This window comes from Eutrema salsugineum, unplaced genomic scaffold (assembly GCF_000478725.1).
Source record: "Eutrema salsugineum unplaced genomic scaffold, Eutsalg1_0 scaffold_2, whole genome shotgun sequence".
Taxonomy (NCBI): domain Eukaryota; kingdom Viridiplantae; phylum Streptophyta; class Magnoliopsida; order Brassicales; family Brassicaceae; genus Eutrema; species Eutrema salsugineum.
In genome coordinates, this window is record NW_006256829.1 from 9,060,270 (window position 1) to 9,075,279 (window position 15,010).

The 15,010-nt window shown below is 40.9% G+C and overlaps 5 protein-coding genes and 4 non-coding genes across 13 annotated transcripts; 4 read left to right on the forward strand and 5 right to left on the reverse strand.

The window, feature by feature from the left end:
- Positions 1–288: 288 nt before the first annotated feature.
- LOC18016968 (protein MULTIPOLAR SPINDLE 1) lies at positions 289–2,766 on the reverse strand. 2 transcript variants are annotated; one of them, XM_024156679.1, is made up of 10 exons: positions 2,599–2,766; positions 2,298–2,355; positions 2,028–2,174; positions 1,856–1,912; positions 1,569–1,648; positions 1,437–1,485; positions 1,182–1,295; positions 898–1,087; positions 741–811; positions 289–488 (listed from the first exon to the last, which is right to left on the reverse strand). In XM_024156679.1, exons 1-10 carry the CDS (start codon positions 2,764–2,766, stop codon positions 295–297), a joined length of 1,128 nt encoding a protein of 375 aa, XP_024012447.1. In that variant the 3' UTR covers positions 289–294. The 2 variants fall into 2 exon arrangements, with proteins under 2 accessions (XP_024012447.1, XP_006401157.1); XM_006401094.2 differs by having other exon boundaries at positions 898–1,090.
- Positions 631–702, reverse strand: TRNAM-CAU. Its single transcript has one exon. It is a non-coding gene; the product is annotated as a tRNA-Met (tRNA).
- Positions 2,767–3,016: 250 nt separating the features above from the next.
- On the reverse strand, positions 3,017–7,277 carry LOC18016969 (eukaryotic translation initiation factor). Its single transcript, XM_006401095.2, has 9 exons — positions 6,883–7,277; positions 6,203–6,274; positions 5,990–6,097; positions 5,688–5,897; positions 5,485–5,582; positions 5,275–5,362; positions 4,831–5,181; positions 4,501–4,743; positions 3,017–4,388 (listed from the first exon to the last, which is right to left on the reverse strand). The coding sequence occupies exons 1-9, from the start codon at positions 7,054–7,056 to the stop codon at positions 3,390–3,392; spliced, it is 2,343 nt and encodes a 780-aa protein (XP_006401158.1). The 5' UTR covers positions 7,057–7,277; the 3' UTR covers positions 3,017–3,389.
- Positions 6,423–6,528, reverse strand: LOC112086991. Its single transcript, XR_002899840.1, has one exon. It is a non-coding gene; the product is annotated as a small nucleolar RNA snoR103 (small nucleolar RNA).
- Positions 7,278–7,676: 399 nt separating the features above from the next.
- LOC18016436 lies at positions 7,677–9,492 on the reverse strand. 2 transcript variants are annotated; one of them, XM_006401097.2, is made up of 5 exons: positions 9,291–9,492; positions 8,993–9,062; positions 8,553–8,738; positions 8,337–8,376; positions 7,677–7,974 (listed from the first exon to the last, which is right to left on the reverse strand). In XM_006401097.2, the coding sequence occupies exons 2-5, from the start codon at positions 8,993–8,995 to the stop codon at positions 7,916–7,918; spliced, it is 288 nt and encodes a 95-aa protein (XP_006401160.1). In that variant the 5' UTR covers positions 8,996–9,062; positions 9,291–9,492; the 3' UTR covers positions 7,677–7,915. The 2 variants fall into 2 exon arrangements, with proteins under 2 accessions (XP_006401160.1, XP_006401159.1); XM_006401096.2 differs by having other exon boundaries at positions 9,259–9,469.
- A 58-nt stretch (positions 9,493–9,550) lies between these two features.
- Positions 9,551–9,746, forward strand: LOC112086862. The gene has a single exon (XR_002899716.1). It is a non-coding gene; the product is annotated as a U2 spliceosomal RNA (small nuclear RNA).
- Positions 9,557–11,809, forward strand: LOC18016437 (D-amino-acid transaminase, chloroplastic). 2 transcript variants are annotated; one of them, XM_006401099.2, is made up of 5 exons: positions 9,557–10,062; positions 10,332–10,378; positions 10,628–10,794; positions 10,883–11,559; positions 11,645–11,809. In XM_006401099.2, exons 1-5 carry the CDS (start codon positions 9,888–9,890, stop codon positions 11,737–11,739), a joined length of 1,161 nt encoding a protein of 386 aa, XP_006401162.2. In that variant the 5' UTR covers positions 9,557–9,887; the 3' UTR covers positions 11,740–11,809. The 2 variants fall into 2 exon arrangements, with proteins under 2 accessions (XP_006401162.2, XP_006401161.1); XM_006401098.2 differs by having other exon boundaries at positions 9,557–10,056.
- Positions 11,810–11,877: 68 nt separating this feature from the next.
- On the forward strand, positions 11,878–14,639 carry LOC18016438 (shikimate O-hydroxycinnamoyltransferase). 2 transcript variants are annotated; one of them, XM_006401100.2, is made up of 5 exons: positions 11,878–12,147; positions 12,279–12,562; positions 12,749–12,927; positions 13,283–13,688; positions 13,805–14,639. In XM_006401100.2, the coding sequence occupies exons 2-5, from the start codon at positions 12,334–12,336 to the stop codon at positions 14,320–14,322; spliced, it is 1,332 nt and encodes a 443-aa protein (XP_006401163.1). In that variant the 5' UTR covers positions 11,878–12,147; positions 12,279–12,333; the 3' UTR covers positions 14,323–14,639. The 2 variants fall into 2 exon arrangements, with proteins under 2 accessions (XP_006401163.1, XP_024012293.1); XM_024156525.1 differs by having other exon boundaries at positions 11,937–12,066.
- On the forward strand, positions 14,454–14,652 carry LOC112086972. The gene has a single exon (XR_002899821.1). It is a non-coding gene; the product is annotated as a U2 spliceosomal RNA (small nuclear RNA).
- The last annotated feature ends 358 nt before the right edge of the window (positions 14,653–15,010 follow it).

A 15,010-nucleotide genomic window follows, 5' to 3' on the forward strand; every position in this document is an offset into this window, starting at 1 on the left:
CATGTGGAGCCAGCCTATCACGACCATAATTAAAAGATTTGACTCGTTGGAAAAATAGGTGTCCAATATCACAAACCGATATGAATTGAAGGTCAAAGCCGACGACGATCCAAGTCTTAACAGTTCTTAGTTTATCGCAATGATATGATTACGGAATCAACTATTGTTACTTTTTAGGCCAAAGTCAAGCAACTTGATTTTCACACACTATCCTTTAATGAACTACGAGTAAAAAATGGTTTCAAAAAAGAAAAAATGTTTTTATTGGGTAGATACTACCAACCTGGAAAGGAATCATCCTGGGAAGGCTAAGATTTTGTCCAAAATGGCTGGCTCCACCTCCCGGAAAGATGTGACTTGACCAACTCGTTTAGCTAATTCCCCTGTAACTCGGTCCATGTAAAGAAGATACAAGCCATTTCTTTCTTCCAAAGCAGCTACTGCTTTCCTCGCATGGACCACTGATGCTATCCACTCCTCAAACACAACTGCAAACCATATACAACCAATCTCAACATTATTCGATATACATAATTGTATTTGTGTCGGCCCAGGTAGGAAACTATTATAATCCGGACAAAATTCTATAAAATAGAAGAAAAGCCAAAGATATATTAAAATGACATCGCTTATCAGAGCCAGGTTTCGATCCTGGGACCTGTGGGTTATGGGCCCACCACGCTTCCGCTGCGCCACTCTGATTTGTTGTTTTAATAACATAAATGAGATATTAAATTTACCAGTTTCAAATGCTTCATTCTCTGCCCAAGGTATCAAATAATCACATATCAAGAACTCAACAAGCTGTATCCTGCGGTTTCATAAGACTAACATAATCAAGCTTAGCATCCCCATGTACCATAGACAGATTGTCAGACTAGATTTTGAGATACTTACAATATAAACATGCATTCATCAATCTCTGGGAATGATTCATCAAATGGGTCCATAAACAGTAAATTTTCGGCTAATATGGATATCCTCTGAGAAATAGCAAATATTGCACGCTGTCCAATGTATGGTTCACTTCCCAGTTTACGGATCAAATGTTGGACATAAAAGCCAACACTTGATTCTTTATTGACCTCTACTACAGATAGTAACACACAAAAACAAATATTAGAAATGATAACTAGAAAAGAAAAACAAATTTAGAATCATAACTAAACTGCTATAGTTACCATTTCTTTTGAAAGGAGTACACATTTTTGTGATTAACTGCGTAATCATGAAACTGATAGATTCTTCAACAGATTCTAAGTTCCTCCCCAATGATATCAGCTTCTTCAGTATAGCTTGAGGACACCAAAAAGAGCGAATTATTGCAAGAAGAGGAGCAAGAACAAACTTTTGTTTCATAAGTTAAAAGCAGCCTTCTAATAAAAGAAATTGCAGCTCAGGATTTCGATGCAACTCATGAGTTTGAATAATATTACCTAATATGAAGTCCACGGCCTGATGTGACCAACTGCTGAAATTACAAGCCTGCAGAATATAAGAAGCGAATTCAATGTTGAAAAGCATCTATGAATGACCAGGGAAAAAAAAGCTTAAGCAACAAATCTAACATTGGAGTCCGCTTCGGACAGTTCCAGGAGAAAATTAATAGATATCCTTAGATGCTCTGCTTCCTCTTCATCTCCTGGTTCTGCATTCAAACTTTCACCTCAAATAAAATAGAGACCCAGAAGATGACCTGGTGGTTCTTGGTGACATATACTCTATTGTTTAACTTCCTTCTCCCATAGAACACACGTAGGTCATATCATGATATGGTGTTATATAATGCATTAAGGAAATCGAAAATGGGAAATAATAGACAGTGAAACAAGGCTTGGAAGACCCTTCACAAAACCTGAGAGCGGCAATCTTTGAGATGACCTAGTTGACTTCCTTCTGCCCCTTGTCCTTGCTAGTGATAAAATGACAGCACGGTTGATAAGTTTAGCCCACAAACACAAAGGTAACAAAGGGAACACAAACTGTTCAAAGTATCAAATTGATGGATATAAAAATGGGAAAGTGACCTAGTCTTAGAAATCTTCGACGAAGGACATCGTTAAATCTCGGTTCAGAGGCCTCTCCAATCCGCCTCCCGCTGAATTCCCCCAAGTTATCAAAGAAATAACACTTGCAAGAAGCATTCGCTGGGAATAAATCACAATGCGAAGCACCTAATTGACAGAAAATTGCATTAATAATAGACCATGAAATCCAGAAACATCTTGCAGCCTTTCCATATTAAGAATCAATAAGTACATAAACGAGTTGAGAAAGTTTAGAGAGACAGAAAATACTTTCAGCATCCTTGAGATCTTCCCGGAGTTTGATAATCTCTTTCTTCCTCTCTTTAGCCTAATTTCAAAATCGAAAATCTCCACAATGTTAAAAGCTCCGTCTCGCAATCGAGAAAACACAATCATATCAGCGTAAAACAGAAGCCGAGGTGCCCTAGAGACAAATTACTTGAAAATTCGAATCGGAAAGTAGCCCTAGAAAATCTAGACAAAACGGTAGCAGATTGCACCAAATAGAAATCAGTAGAAAAACGAGAATGCACTTAAACAAACCCAAATACAAAAGAAATCGAGTAGGAACCTTCTGCTTCCAGCGAAGAGCATCAGTTGCAGAGGGAGCATCACAACGGGGATTAGAAGAAGAAGATTCACGGTTCTGGATCTTCGCTCGTAGAAGAGAAACAGCGATCGCCAGTCTCAGCGACTCTTCCTTCTCCATGTGATCTGCTTCAGCGACGCTCGAACTCATTTCGTTCAAATTAAGAAGAAAAAAAATGTTTTAATTTCCGGGATAATAATAATGATTCCCATTCCTGCGCGGGAGAGCTTTTGTGAACTCTATACAGAGTCCAAATATGGCCCATTGATGCATTTAAGAGGAACCCACAAATACTAGTGGTTTATTGTCCATTAGCTTAATTAGGGTAATTAATAACAAGCTTCATTAATCGCATGGATTCACCTAACTACTTTAAAGCTCAGCTAATTGAAAGAGACAATGATCAAACATTTCCAATGTAAAATTATCTGAGTTTATAGGGGTCTCAAGTCTGAACAACAATCAACTGAATAATATCTGAGACCGTAAAACAAAAAATGCAAAGGTCAAAAAGGAAACAAAAAGAGATGTCAAAGAAGAATACAAAAGAAAAAGGAGGAAATGAACACTTTCCCACAACAAAACAAAGAAGCGGTGAGAGAATAATGTCATAATGAAAGAGCTTAAAGAAGAGCAAACCCCAAAGTTTTCTTGTTGGAAACTATCTTTGAGTTCTGAGACTCTCCTTTACTCCTCCTCCTTTAAGCTTACAACACAAACATTCATCGCCCAAGCCTTGACCTAGAGAGCAAAATCGTAAAGCATTGGTTCCTTTACAGATTTCGACAAGCCTCGATGTCTGCAGCCTGTGAGGCCAAAAGGAACTTCCCCTGCTCGCTTGACTCCAAGATGTGTACAGCTGCATCCATCACCGCCTTCTGGAACCTATCGTCCTCCATTTTCCCAAGGACTTCTCTAACCAATTTGAAATCCACACCACCAGCGAGAATCAGCTTCCCTACAATCTCACCAAAATTGTTTGGCGCCTTAGGAAGATCGATTCCAATGTCATCCAGCATAGCACCATACAGCAAGAACCCAGTTTCAATATCCTTGGGTGTCACCACATTCTTTGATAACAAATACCCCAAGAGTCTAGCAATTGGCTCAACAACAGGCGGGCTTTTCTCAAGGGACAGTGAAATTGCTTCCTTCACAAACTCTGCATGATATGAAGGCGACTTAAGCTCCTCCACACACTGCAGAGCTTCATCCAGAAGTCGGACACTAAAATATTCCTCGAGAAGCGACTTTGTTTTTCTCTTGAACACTTCTTGGCTCAACTTGGGAGCACTAGGCTGCGGTTTCTCCACCGGAACTGGTACGTTCAGAGGTGCAGCTGCCGCTTGAGGTCGCCCAAATTCTGATATGGAAGGTGGGCGCGACACTGAACCGCTGCCCTGCAACAGGGCGCTTGTCTTACCACTCATAAACCCGCTGCTGCCTTGAGGTAAGAGCCTCGTGTTCATTGAGGTCGACTTGCTCATTGCTGGAGAAGGTCCTGGCCCATCGCGTCTAGACATTGATCTTGACCTGGGTACCTCCCAGTTATCATTGTCCGCCCCAGGCATCCCGGGCATCCTTCGCGCCCCAGGCATCCCGGGCATCAAGCCACCTGCACCAGGTCGCCCACCAGGGTAGACAGGGCCAGGACTCACAGGCCCACTACTAGAAGAAGCCATGCCCTTTCTCATATTTGCAGTGGCACCTGGACGGAGACCAAGATTCTTCTCTGCGTCAGAATGGATTTCGGTTATAGTTTTTGCTTTCATCTGCACAAGCAATGTAAATAGAACGTTAGAATCGCTACAAAATGGAGCAGCAAAAAAGTCTCAACCTTGTAACTAAAAAAACTGAGGCATGAGTTTTTTAATGCCAAAATACCTCTTCCCGCCTGGGTACCCAGCCATTGGAGCGCAGGTCTATGATATTCTGAACCATGAATCGCAGACGCAGCTCCAACTGAGGATTCTTTGACAGATCCTGCAGGCGTCTGAAATATGCATCATTGATCCGTTTTGACTTCATATTTCCGTCAAGTTGTTTGCCAATAGTTTTAAAGAAATGACAAATAGCTTCAACATTTTCCTCTGCTGGACACGCTTTCTCATCGGCTCCCAGAAGCTCCTATGCTCAGAGCAAAATGAGAAAGGTAAAATACATATACCAAAACAACAACTGTCTTAGAATATGTGTAAACTTATAGGAGTTAACCTGAACAATGTGATGAACAATCTTTCCTGGAACCATCTTCTGCTTTAGAAGCTCACCGATCAAACGAATATTTCCTAGAGTCTTGAGCTTCAACAATTTTTCTTTGTCCTTCCGCTCAGCCTCCTGATCTGGAGCACTCATCTGTCTAAGCTCCTCCCTCAAATTGGCAGCGCCCTCAAACGCCTCTTGACAGATATTCAGCAGAACCCTCTTAAATGTAATCTCTTTAGCCCCAGGCTCTTCAGGTGGGAAGGTAGGCAGCTTGTCGTTGATATCAGAGCACAGTTCCGCGTACATAGGGCAGAACGTCGGCTCAAGGACAGCTTTGTCAAAAATCAGGGTTATCACACCCTACAAAATGAAAGAAAAGAACACTGGTTAGCTACGTGAACAGCCTAGATGATTGGAATAAGACTTCATCTACGCTTGAGACATAGTACACACCTTAAGAATATCAGCAGATGTGATGCCAGAGTCAATAAGTTGGCCCTTGAGAAGATCATACTTTTCAGGGGTTAGCTTGTTCAGTATCCTAGACAGGAAAAGTATAATCTTTGTCAGTGTGCAAGCACGATATAAAAAGATTTCATGTTGGCAGTAAAGGAAAATGATGCAAAAGTCTAGACCATCAATAACTGTCTAAAAAGACATTACCCTTTCACAGTCTTCAGAACACGATCATTTTCGGAAAGGTTTCCTCTTCTAGCTGACCAAGGAACTTCAGCTTTGACGAGGACAGGAGCTGGTCCACCCTGGTTTCCACACGATATACAAGTAAAGTAAGAAAGTAAATAAATCATGCCAAAATGAAAAGGACTAACAAGAGGGAAAAAAACATAAATTTATTAACCAATTACCCCTTGGTTGGAGGATATTTGCGCCCTCGAAAACTGGGAATTAAGTTGGTCTTGACGATTATATAGGCCCGCTTCAACATACCTGGAATCTCTAGCTTCACGGAGGTTTTCCCATGACCTTTCCTCCCCAGAGGGTACTTGAGCAGCAGAACGGCTGCGCCAATCGCGAGTGTCTGGCTCAGAAAAACGGCCTGGAGATTGCACCGGAACCTAGAGCATTAAGATAACAGATCCGTGTCAGAACTCATGAAACTTCATGTTGGAGGATACAATGCAAAAGTGAAAGTTCAACAAATCTATACCAGGTTGCTTGCGACACTTTCCCCACGTGCCCAAGTCTCCGCCTCACCAAACAGTTCTGTCTCAGTATCCCGTTTGACTTTCAGAATTTCATCAGAGAGTTGAACGGTCTGGAAATATGCAGAAACGTTAGTGACCTCAAATAAGAAGAACAAAAACGAAAAACACAAACTATTCTGGTCTTGATTCTAGATTTTAATAACTAAGATAATCACCTCTTTAAGTTCCAGGAGCTGCTCACGGGTGTACTTCACACGTTCACGGCCATCGAACCGAGAGTCCCCACCCTGAAACATTAACATAACCCAGGAAGAATCTTCATTAGCTGACACTCAACTCACAAAAACATATAAGAAGTGACATTCGAAGGAGACAAAGAAACAACAATGCTCAGCTAAAAAACCAAGCAGAATTGATGAACTAAAATACTGCAAGAAATGTCAATAGGTCCTTTATGAGCAAATAGCAGCTTACAAAATGCCCACCTAAAAGCCTACATATCATTCTACGTCCATATTTACAGCAGCTACACATACTTGCGTGCGCCGCTAAGAATCAGGACAAACAAGTTTAATTCTTTATGTTGCAGAGACATGAGCTCAGTAGGAATTTTACAGCATAAGGCCAGTGAAAATCGCAAATCAAAAACCTTTCAGCCAATTCAGACATATCAGCAATATACCAAACTGTAATGCCAAATGAAAAGGTTTCCAATAGCTATAAACCCGGAATTGGATAAAGTGAGAGTGAAAGAATTCCCGAGAAGCTCACGCTAATACACCAGAGATCAACAAAACCATTTCCAGATAGAAGAATAGAAAAATGTAAATCCCATGAAAAAGAAGAGCTAGATCCAGATATACAGGGGAGCTTTGGCGCCCAAAAATGATGGTACCTTGAAGGAAAAAGAGGAAGCAGGAGCACCGCCATGAGGGCGAAGGAGAGGTAGATCCGAAGAGGAAAGAGAGCCAAAAGAGAGAGACGAAGAAGAAGAAGAGGAACCAAAGAGTCTGCTTCCTCGACCGCCACCAGGTCTCAAGCTCAGCACCGTCTGATCGCCCTGCTGCATACCTCGATCTAAACAGCCGAGATCGAATCGAATCTCCACAAAAATCGACGAGAAAGAAGAGAAGATAGAAGCTTTTTCAGCGACGATGAATCGCTGAATCCGAGATTCGGAGAGAATCAACGGAGAGGTATCGGCGTTGTGCGTCTCTCTCTCTCTCTCTCCTGCCGTTAGCGAAGAAGAGGAGAAAAGGGTTGAGATGAGAAGAAGAAGAAGTCGAGAAATGAGACACAATCCCTTCTCTTAATAATTAGGTCTTATTCCTCTTTTTTTTTTTTCCGAACCAGACACACATGTAAATTACAGTTATATCCTTTACATTTGTTTTTTTTTTATTTCCTTGTTTCGTCACCCCCATTGGTTTTTCCGTCATTTCGTACTTCTAAGCTTTATAGCCAAAAAGCCTTGCTCGCCCAAAGCACAATCTGAAAAGGCAAATGGAGCTACCTCGGCTCGTGTGAACCAACAAGAACACTGATTCTTTGATGCCAGGATGCGTCCACATTTTCTGGACTCCAAAAAATACCCTCTTGCTTGCTGCAGATTGAGTTAATGTCTGGTCCTTCAAGGCTGACTCACGAGGGCTGTAAGAAGAGATCTAGCTCAACGTTGTAATTCACTAGCATGAAAGATTATGCGTCCATAACTTCACTGAAAACTATTAATCTTGCAAGTTGCAATCACACTTCAACATCTCAATATCTTTACTTACAACAATAGTCTGTAACAACTAAATAGGCGTTGACACAAGCAGAGACAAAGACACAACTTCAGGCGTTTATAGACTCCTCCTTGTGTTTGAATCAATACTTCTCTTGTTGAAGCAAAGGTTTTTCCTGATACAGCCAGTAAGTAAAGTTCTTCATGAGATTGAGAAGTCGGTGGGCTGTGCAATGTTGACATCCTCAAACTCGTTATCATCTGCAGAAAAAAGAATTAGAAACAGTCATCATGCCATTCATAGCTTTATAGATGCAAAGACCGAATACTCGACAGTTGTGTGTGTAATCAATGAAAGCTAAATAATAAGACGGATGGGAAATAAACAGGAATCACATTCAGGTATATCCAACCAAGAAAGGTTTTAGAGACTGCAATGTTTCACTAGCCTAAAAACAAAACAATTAAGTTTGAAGGTTCACAGACCGAAGAAACATATAAAAACTGTGATTACTAGTTGACCAAGACGTATACGCCATTACAACAAATCCATGTTACCTACATACCAACAAGGTGTTGAAATTATCAAAATAAGACAAGGAGCAATGGAAAATGAGGGATACCTTTCCTCAAAGTCAGAGCAACGACTGCATCATTCTCAACCTGAACAACCAAAAGAATATGGTGACAAGCTTATAACTTAAAATACACAAATGGTGGCAGTTTCCATATGACTAAGATAGTCCTGCTTTAAACTTGAATAAGAATTGAGAATTGTTATTCATTCCCCAACATTGGCTGGAAAGATCAAATTTATGAGACAGTCAAATGTCTGATACCTTCTGCTCCGCTAGAGATTTCGAATCCTCTAACACTTCTTCCGTAGTCATCAAGACCAGACGCTGATTGCTAGCTGGTTGCTCAATGAGGGCAAACAGTTTTTGCTTAACATCCAAAACAGTCTCTGTTGGATCGCACTGGATAAAGTAAGTGGTTTTCATGCGCTTCACACGAATATACATGGCCTGCAAACAAGATTACGCAGACTAATCAATCCTACAACCAACATGCATGGCCATATCTAAATTTTTCGATTGAGTATAGCAAACTCCTGACGAACAGTGAAAATGGCGGAACAAAATGTGCTCAGAAACCTAATTAAGAAGAAGGGCAAAATCTCGTAACTTTCCAGATTAAGAATGATGGAAGAAAAGATTACTGTATAAAGAAAATCGAACCCGCCAAACTAAACCAACGACGTAGAAACATAAATGTATACCATGGCAAGACTAGGATGAACAATTTTATCTTCTTCCGCTGCCGATTCCGAATACTTTTCCGGTCAAAATCTGTTTCAGAAAAGCCAAAAATATTCTCAGACTTTCAGCTAAAAATTGACAAATCTTCGATTTATCAAAACATGTGATCTCGTTTCAAAAGAACAAGAAAAGCACGTCTTTCCAAAATTGCCGATTCAACAAAGAAATCGAATGAAATCGAATGAAATCGAATGATCTAAGATCAATTACGGATGGAAAAACTGACCACAGTAGTGGAAAATCGCGAAGTTGGCTTACTTTGTTTCGATCTGTCAATGTGAAGCTCTCACTCAGCTATACAACGTAAGCAGAAAATAAAACCTACTTTCTCTCTAAAATTTCAATGGTTTCAGGCTTAAGACTATCGTCGATTAGGCGTCGTGGAAAACCCGCTAAAAGAGCAAGAGGGTTTTGTTTGATCTTACTCTTACTCTTCTAAAGTCCCACATCGCTAACAACATAAGAGTGAAAGAAAAGAGAAGCAGTATATAAAACGAGGCCACGCCACTGACCAAATCATACCTTTCTCGGCCTTTTGGCTAAGATCAAGTGTAGTATCTGTTCTTATCAGTTTAATATCTGATATGTGGGCCATCGGCTCACACGATATTAACTCTATTTTTTAAGGGAGAAAGCCCACCAAGATAGCTTGCTATCTGGGCTTTCGTGAGTCGCCCATGCGTTGCACTACAGCACGGGCCTGGCTCATCCCGCCAATCGTATAGTCCAACATTTAGATTCATATCCTAAGCGAATTCTTCTGATGTGAAATGCGAGTTGGGCTAATAGGCCGAAAAAGATTTCTTAAAATGGTGTTATTGGGCCTGTTCCTTGCAAAGTAAATCGCGATTGCTGATGACGTCTCTTATCGTTTGTTTCCCAAAGCCCATCGCCGGTTTCTCGCCGGGGTTGGGAGTTGACACTTGGAATCTCCGGTCTTTATCTCAAGTTCCATATTCTTCAGGAGATGGCTTTCGATTCCCGCGTCGGTTGGCTCGAGGAACAAGGATTCTCAAGTGTTCTGGTTCTCGTAACTTATATTATAATACTTTCCTTTTTCATTTTTTAATTAAAATATATTTTTTAATTTGGTCTTGTCGTCTGGGTTGCGATTAGTTAGATCATTTGTAATGTTAGTCACTGTAGAATGTAGATTATCCTGAAAAGAAAATCAACTAAAAAATACAAATTGTTCTTCGAATTGTTGAATGACTTTTAACAACGAGGTCGTTTTCGTTTCTATGTTTCTTCGAATTGTTGAATGACTTTAAACAATGATCTGAATTCTTTTCTGGACAGATTCGAGCTCTCACTCCTGGAATGTTCCTGTTCTATCTAACAATGAGGTAGCTTTCGTTTCTATGCTTCTAGATATTGTTTTTTCTTCTTTTCTGCTTTTCTCTTCTTTGTTTGTTACTTGTCCGTCATGGCTTAAAATTACCCTCGAAACTGTTCCCATTTTGTTAGCCGGAGTCTAAAGATGTTCATTAGTATGTGCTTTGTCAAGGAATTATAGATGTAGGCCGTAATGATTGTTATATGTCTATGTTTAAAGGCGTTGATTGCGTATCAATGAGCTATGTTTGGTGTCCAAGGTTGTTGAGAAGCTAAAACTAGCAAGAGAAGGACGAGAGTTCTTGGCCATGTACTCAAGTGTTGTTGGCGGAATAACAACCGATCCAGCAGCAATGGTTATTCCATTGGATGATCACATGGTTCACCGTGGTCATGGAGTCTTTGACACAGCCATGATCATTAATGGGTCAGTCAGTTTTGAGTTTTACCTCACTTATCCAACCTTAACTAGTCTTATTACTCAATCATCTCAGTTTCTCTTTGCAACTAAGCAGATATCTTTATGAACTGGATCACCACCTTGACCGTATCATACGTTCTGCATCCATGGCTAAGATCCCACTTCGATTCGACCGAGAAACTATCAGAAGGATTCTCATCCAAACCGTGAGCGTTTCTGGGTGTAGAGATGGGTCTCTAAGATACTGGCTCTCTGCAGGCCCAGGGGATTTCAACCTTTCTCCATCTCAGTGTCTCGAACCAGCTCTTTACGCCATTGTGATCCAAAAGGACTTCACTATTAACTCAACAGGTGTCAAGGTAGTGACCTCGTCGATCCCCATAAAGCCTTCAGTGTTTGCTACAGTTAAAAGCGTTAACTACCTCCCTAATGCGCTCTCACAAATGGAGGCTGAAGCCAAGGGAGCTTATGCGGGTATTTGGGTTGATAATGATGGGTTTATCGCAGAAGGTCCAAACATGAATGTGGCGTTCGTTGTTAACGGTGGTAAGGAGCTTGTGATGCCAAGGTTTGATAATGTTTTGAGCGGATGTACGGCAAAGAGAACTCTTACGCTCGCTGAGCAGCTTGTAAGCAAAGGGATGCTTAAAAGTGTGAAAGTGATGGATGTGACAGTCCAAGATGGAAAGAAAGCGGATGAGATGATGCTTCTTGGGAGTGGAGTTCTCATCCGACCTGTGATTCAATGGGATGAACAATTTATTGGTGATGGTAAGATGATCGATCATGTAAAACGTTTAGAGTGAAGATGATATAATTAGCTGAGTGAAGATGGTTTCTTGTTTGTCTGACTCAGGGAAAGAAGGGCCTATAGCCAAGGCGCTACTGGATCTGTTGCTGGAAGACATGAGATCTGGTCCACCTTCTGTTCGTGTGCTTGTTCCTTACTGAGCCAAACCATTCTCTTTGTATCATAAAGTTCAAGTATCTACCGTTGTTAATCACATCCTTTGATTCTACTTGACTCTGTTTCGGTTTCTTGAGTTTGCAAGAATCGTTCGTTACGAGTCAAATCTGAAGCATGACATAGACAGGAACATAGTCGGTCATCATTTTATGGGCATACGTAGTCGTATGAGCTCTCGCGCCTGTGTTTTTCATGGTCAAAGATTCAAACCCAAAACCAGAATAAAAAGCTCTCAAACATGTTTGTCTTACCCTCTGGTTCAGAAACAGTGGCTTTGAGGCGTCCTTGAAGATCCCTCCTTGATTGAGAATGTGAGATATAGAAGACCTTTTATCACTTTTGATTTAGGCCCATATCCAAACAAACTTTGTCTCATGGTTGCGTACTTGCGTGTAATCTTCAAACTCAAATACTGCTATGCATTTCTCCAGATTCTTCTTCGTCTTCCTTCCATTGGCTTTCATTAATATAACTATTTTTGAACAAAAGAGGTTTGATTGAAGTTTATCTCCGCTACTTTCAGCTCAAGCCAGTCTATTATTACTCACAATTCTTCTAAAGGAGGAGCCTTGGGAGAAATGAAAATTCGGGTGAAGCAAGCTACGGTCGTGAAGCCAGCTGAGGAGACACCGACACACAGTCTATGGCTTTCCAATTTGGACCTGATACAAGTGAGATTTCACATGGGCATGCTTTACTTCTACAACCCTTGTTCCTCCTCCAATCTTTCCAACACTCAATCCCTCATCGATGCTCTCAGCAAGGTTCTTGTCCCCTTCTATCCTGCCGCTGGGAGGCTCCAAAAGGGTAGGACTCGAAATTCGCCTCTTGATTCCTCTACCATCATCTTCTTTCATCTTGAGATAACCAATTTTTCTTTTGGGTTCATGATTTTATTCCTCAAAAATGCATTCTTTGATGATTCTGGATCAAACCCTATGTAGACCTCTTGTCATTAAACACTGTTTTCTTTCTCATCTTTATATGTGGTAGATAAGAGTGGGAGGCTAGAGGTTCGATGCAATGGAGAAGGAGTTTTACTTGTGGAGGCTGAGACTGATTCTACTCTAAAAGACATTGGCTTGCTCACTCAAAGTTTGGATCTCTCTCAACTCGTACCTACTCTTGACTACTCAGCAGACATCTCCTCTTTACCTCTTCTTCTCTTTCAGGTAAGCGTTACTCATTCTGTTATTGGAAATGCTTTGTTATATGTTGAAAAACTAAACAGAAATAGCCATTGTTGCGGTGAACTTTCATAAGAGCGTCTTGAATTGTAATTGGTTCTCAGAAATTTGAGGTACTGCAGGACAACATTTGTAATTTCGAGTACCTATTTGGCCAGACTAGTGCATAGTTTACTGTGAATTGTCATGAATAGAACTGTTAGTTAACGCAGATTATACTTGTTCTTCATCATCAAATGTTATTTTATTGTATTATTGTGTATAGACCATTACATGCACATGGAGTCATGGACTATGTATAAACAAATATCTAACAGATAGGTAGCTGATATTTTGCAAGGTTACATATTTCAAATGTGGAGCGATCTGTATTGGAAATTCAATACACCATACATTCGGGGCAGCTTCTTCTCTTGCATATTTCATGGAAGCATGGTCTAGAACTGCTCGGGGGCTTCCGGTTAAGCTAGAACCGTTCTTCGACCGCACTGTTCTTCGTGCACGAGACCCTCCCTCCCCTGTCTTTCCTCACAATGAATACCAACCACCTCCCTTTCATAATCCTCCCGTGAAATCCCTGGTCTACAGATCAAATCCTGAAACTGATTCTGCACTTGCCAGTCTCAAGCTCACACGTCTCCAACTGAAAGCTCTTAGAGCTAAGGCAGAGATTGCTGATAGTAACTTCAGTACATATGAACTTCTGGTGGCGCATATCTGGCGTTGTGCTTGCTTTGCAAATGAAGGTAATGAATTTGATCTTGTTGGATTCTGGAAGCTAAAAGCGTAAAACTTTCTCTAGATTATACAAACTAAGAGAATCCAAAGGTTTTTACTTTACACATTCTTTTTCTCCCTACAGATTTAAGTGAACAACATTTGGCAAGGTTGCATATAATAATCGATGGGAGGTCAAGACTACAACCAAAGCTTCCACAGGGATACATTGGGAACACTCTCTTTCACGCTCGTCCGATATCACTGATGGGTGATTTTCGCAGAGAGCCTTTCAGCACAACAGTTGAGAAAGTTCATGAAGAGATAAGAAAAATGGACAACGAGTACTTGAGATCAGCGATTGACTACTTAGAGAGACATCCTGATCTCGATCAGTTGGTTCCTGGGGAAGAGAATCCGATCTTTAGCTGTGCAGCAAACTTCTGCATCGTCGGTCTACCGAAACAGAACGCTTACGAATTGGATTTTGGATGGGGAAGACCCTTCTACGAGAGAGCTTCACATTTCAATGAAGGAAAAGGATTTGTAGCTAGGAGCTTAGACGAAGAAGGGAGCTTACTGGTGTCCATGTGCTTAAAGAAGACTCAGCTTGGTAAGTTTCGGGAGCTGTTTTATGAGTTTCTTAATATGTCGGCATTGTGACAGTCACTAGGCTTTGTGTGTGCAGTTATACGGTTCTCTGTGTTTTTTTATGAGTCCCACATCGTAACTTGAGTTGCGTTTGAGAAAAAGAGAAACAGTATATAAAATGAGCCCACGCCTCTGTACAAGTCATACCTTTCTCGGCCTTTTGGCTAAGATCAAGTGTAGTATCTGTTCTTATCAGTTTAATATCTGATATGTGGGCCATCGGCTCACACGATATTAACTCTATTTTTTAAGGGAGAAAGCCCATTAAGATAGCTTGCTATCTGGGCTTTCGCGAGTTGCCCATGCGTTGCACTACTGCACGGGCGGCCTGGCTCATCCCTCCAATCTATTCAGTCAAATTTTGCAAGAGTTTCGAAAGGCCCATTGCATTCTCTCACAGTAAAGCTCGGCTAATAATCATTAAGTCATAAATTGGAGGATTATCATATCATAATTCATAAATACGCTTTATACTCTTTGTCGGCTGGATCATAGTTAGGTCAAAGGCTCAAAGCATATTAAAAATATAATTTCATTACTGATTTCCCGATTTTTTTCAAAAAAAAAAGAGAGGAAAAGAGCTCTGTTGCACGTTTGTATGGCCCACTATCGGTTGCACTTCGGACAATATTTGGTCGGCTTAAGATGTATCTATCAAGCCTTTCGCTTTCGATCTGAATTCTCCGATTTTCCGCCATTT

Excerpts from the sequence above, each read along its gene's own strand:
- LOC18016968 (XM_006401094.2), bottom strand. The coding sequence starts at position 2,766 with ATGAGTTCGAGCGTCGCTGAAGCAGATCACATGGAGAAGGAAGAGTCG. Across the intron at positions 2,175-2,297 it reads AGATCTCAAGGATGCTGAAA|GTGCTTCGCATTGTGATTTA; the intron begins GTATTTTCTGTC and ends TCTGTCAATTAG. Across the intron at positions 1,649-1,855 it reads TCAAAGATTGCCGCTCTCAG|AACCAGGAGATGAAGAGGAA; the intron begins GTTTTGTGAAGG and ends GTTTGAATGCAG.
- LOC18016969 (XM_006401095.2), bottom strand. The coding sequence starts at position 7,056 with ATGCAGCAGGGCGATCAGACGGTGCTGAGCTTGAGACCTGGTGGCGGT. Across the intron at positions 6,098-6,202 it reads AGCTCCTGGAACTTAAAGAG|ACCGTTCAACTCTCTGATGA; the intron begins GTGATTATCTTA and ends GCATATTTCCAG. Across the intron at positions 5,363-5,484 it reads GTTCTGAAGACTGTGAAAGG|GATACTGAACAAGCTAACCC; the intron begins GTAATGTCTTTT and ends TTTCCTGTCTAG.
- LOC18016436 (XM_006401097.2), bottom strand. Across the intron at positions 8,377-8,552 it reads AATCTCTAGCGGAGCAGAAG|GTTGAGAATGATGCAGTCGT; the intron begins GTATCAGACATT and ends TTGGTTGTTCAG. Across the intron at positions 7,975-8,336 it reads TGCTCTGACTTTGAGGAAAG|ATGATAACGAGTTTGAGGAT; the intron begins GTATCCCTCATT and ends TTTTTTCTGCAG.
- LOC18016437 (XM_006401099.2), top strand. The coding sequence starts at position 9,888 with ATGACGTCTCTTATCGTTTGTTTCCCAAAGCCCATCGCCGGTTTCTCG. Across the intron at positions 10,063-10,331 it reads TCTCAAGTGTTCTGGTTCTC|ATTCGAGCTCTCACTCCTGG; the intron begins GTAACTTATATT and ends TTTTCTGGACAG. Across the intron at positions 11,560-11,644 it reads TGAACAATTTATTGGTGATG|GGAAAGAAGGGCCTATAGCC; the intron begins GTAAGATGATCG and ends TGTCTGACTCAG.
- LOC18016438 (XM_006401100.2), top strand. The coding sequence starts at position 12,334 with ATGAAAATTCGGGTGAAGCAAGCTACGGTCGTGAAGCCAGCTGAGGAG. Across the intron at positions 12,563-12,748 it reads CGCTGGGAGGCTCCAAAAGG|ATAAGAGTGGGAGGCTAGAG; the intron begins GTAGGACTCGAA and ends TATATGTGGTAG. Across the intron at positions 12,928-13,282 it reads TACCTCTTCTTCTCTTTCAG|GTTACATATTTCAAATGTGG; the intron begins GTAAGCGTTACT and ends ATATTTTGCAAG.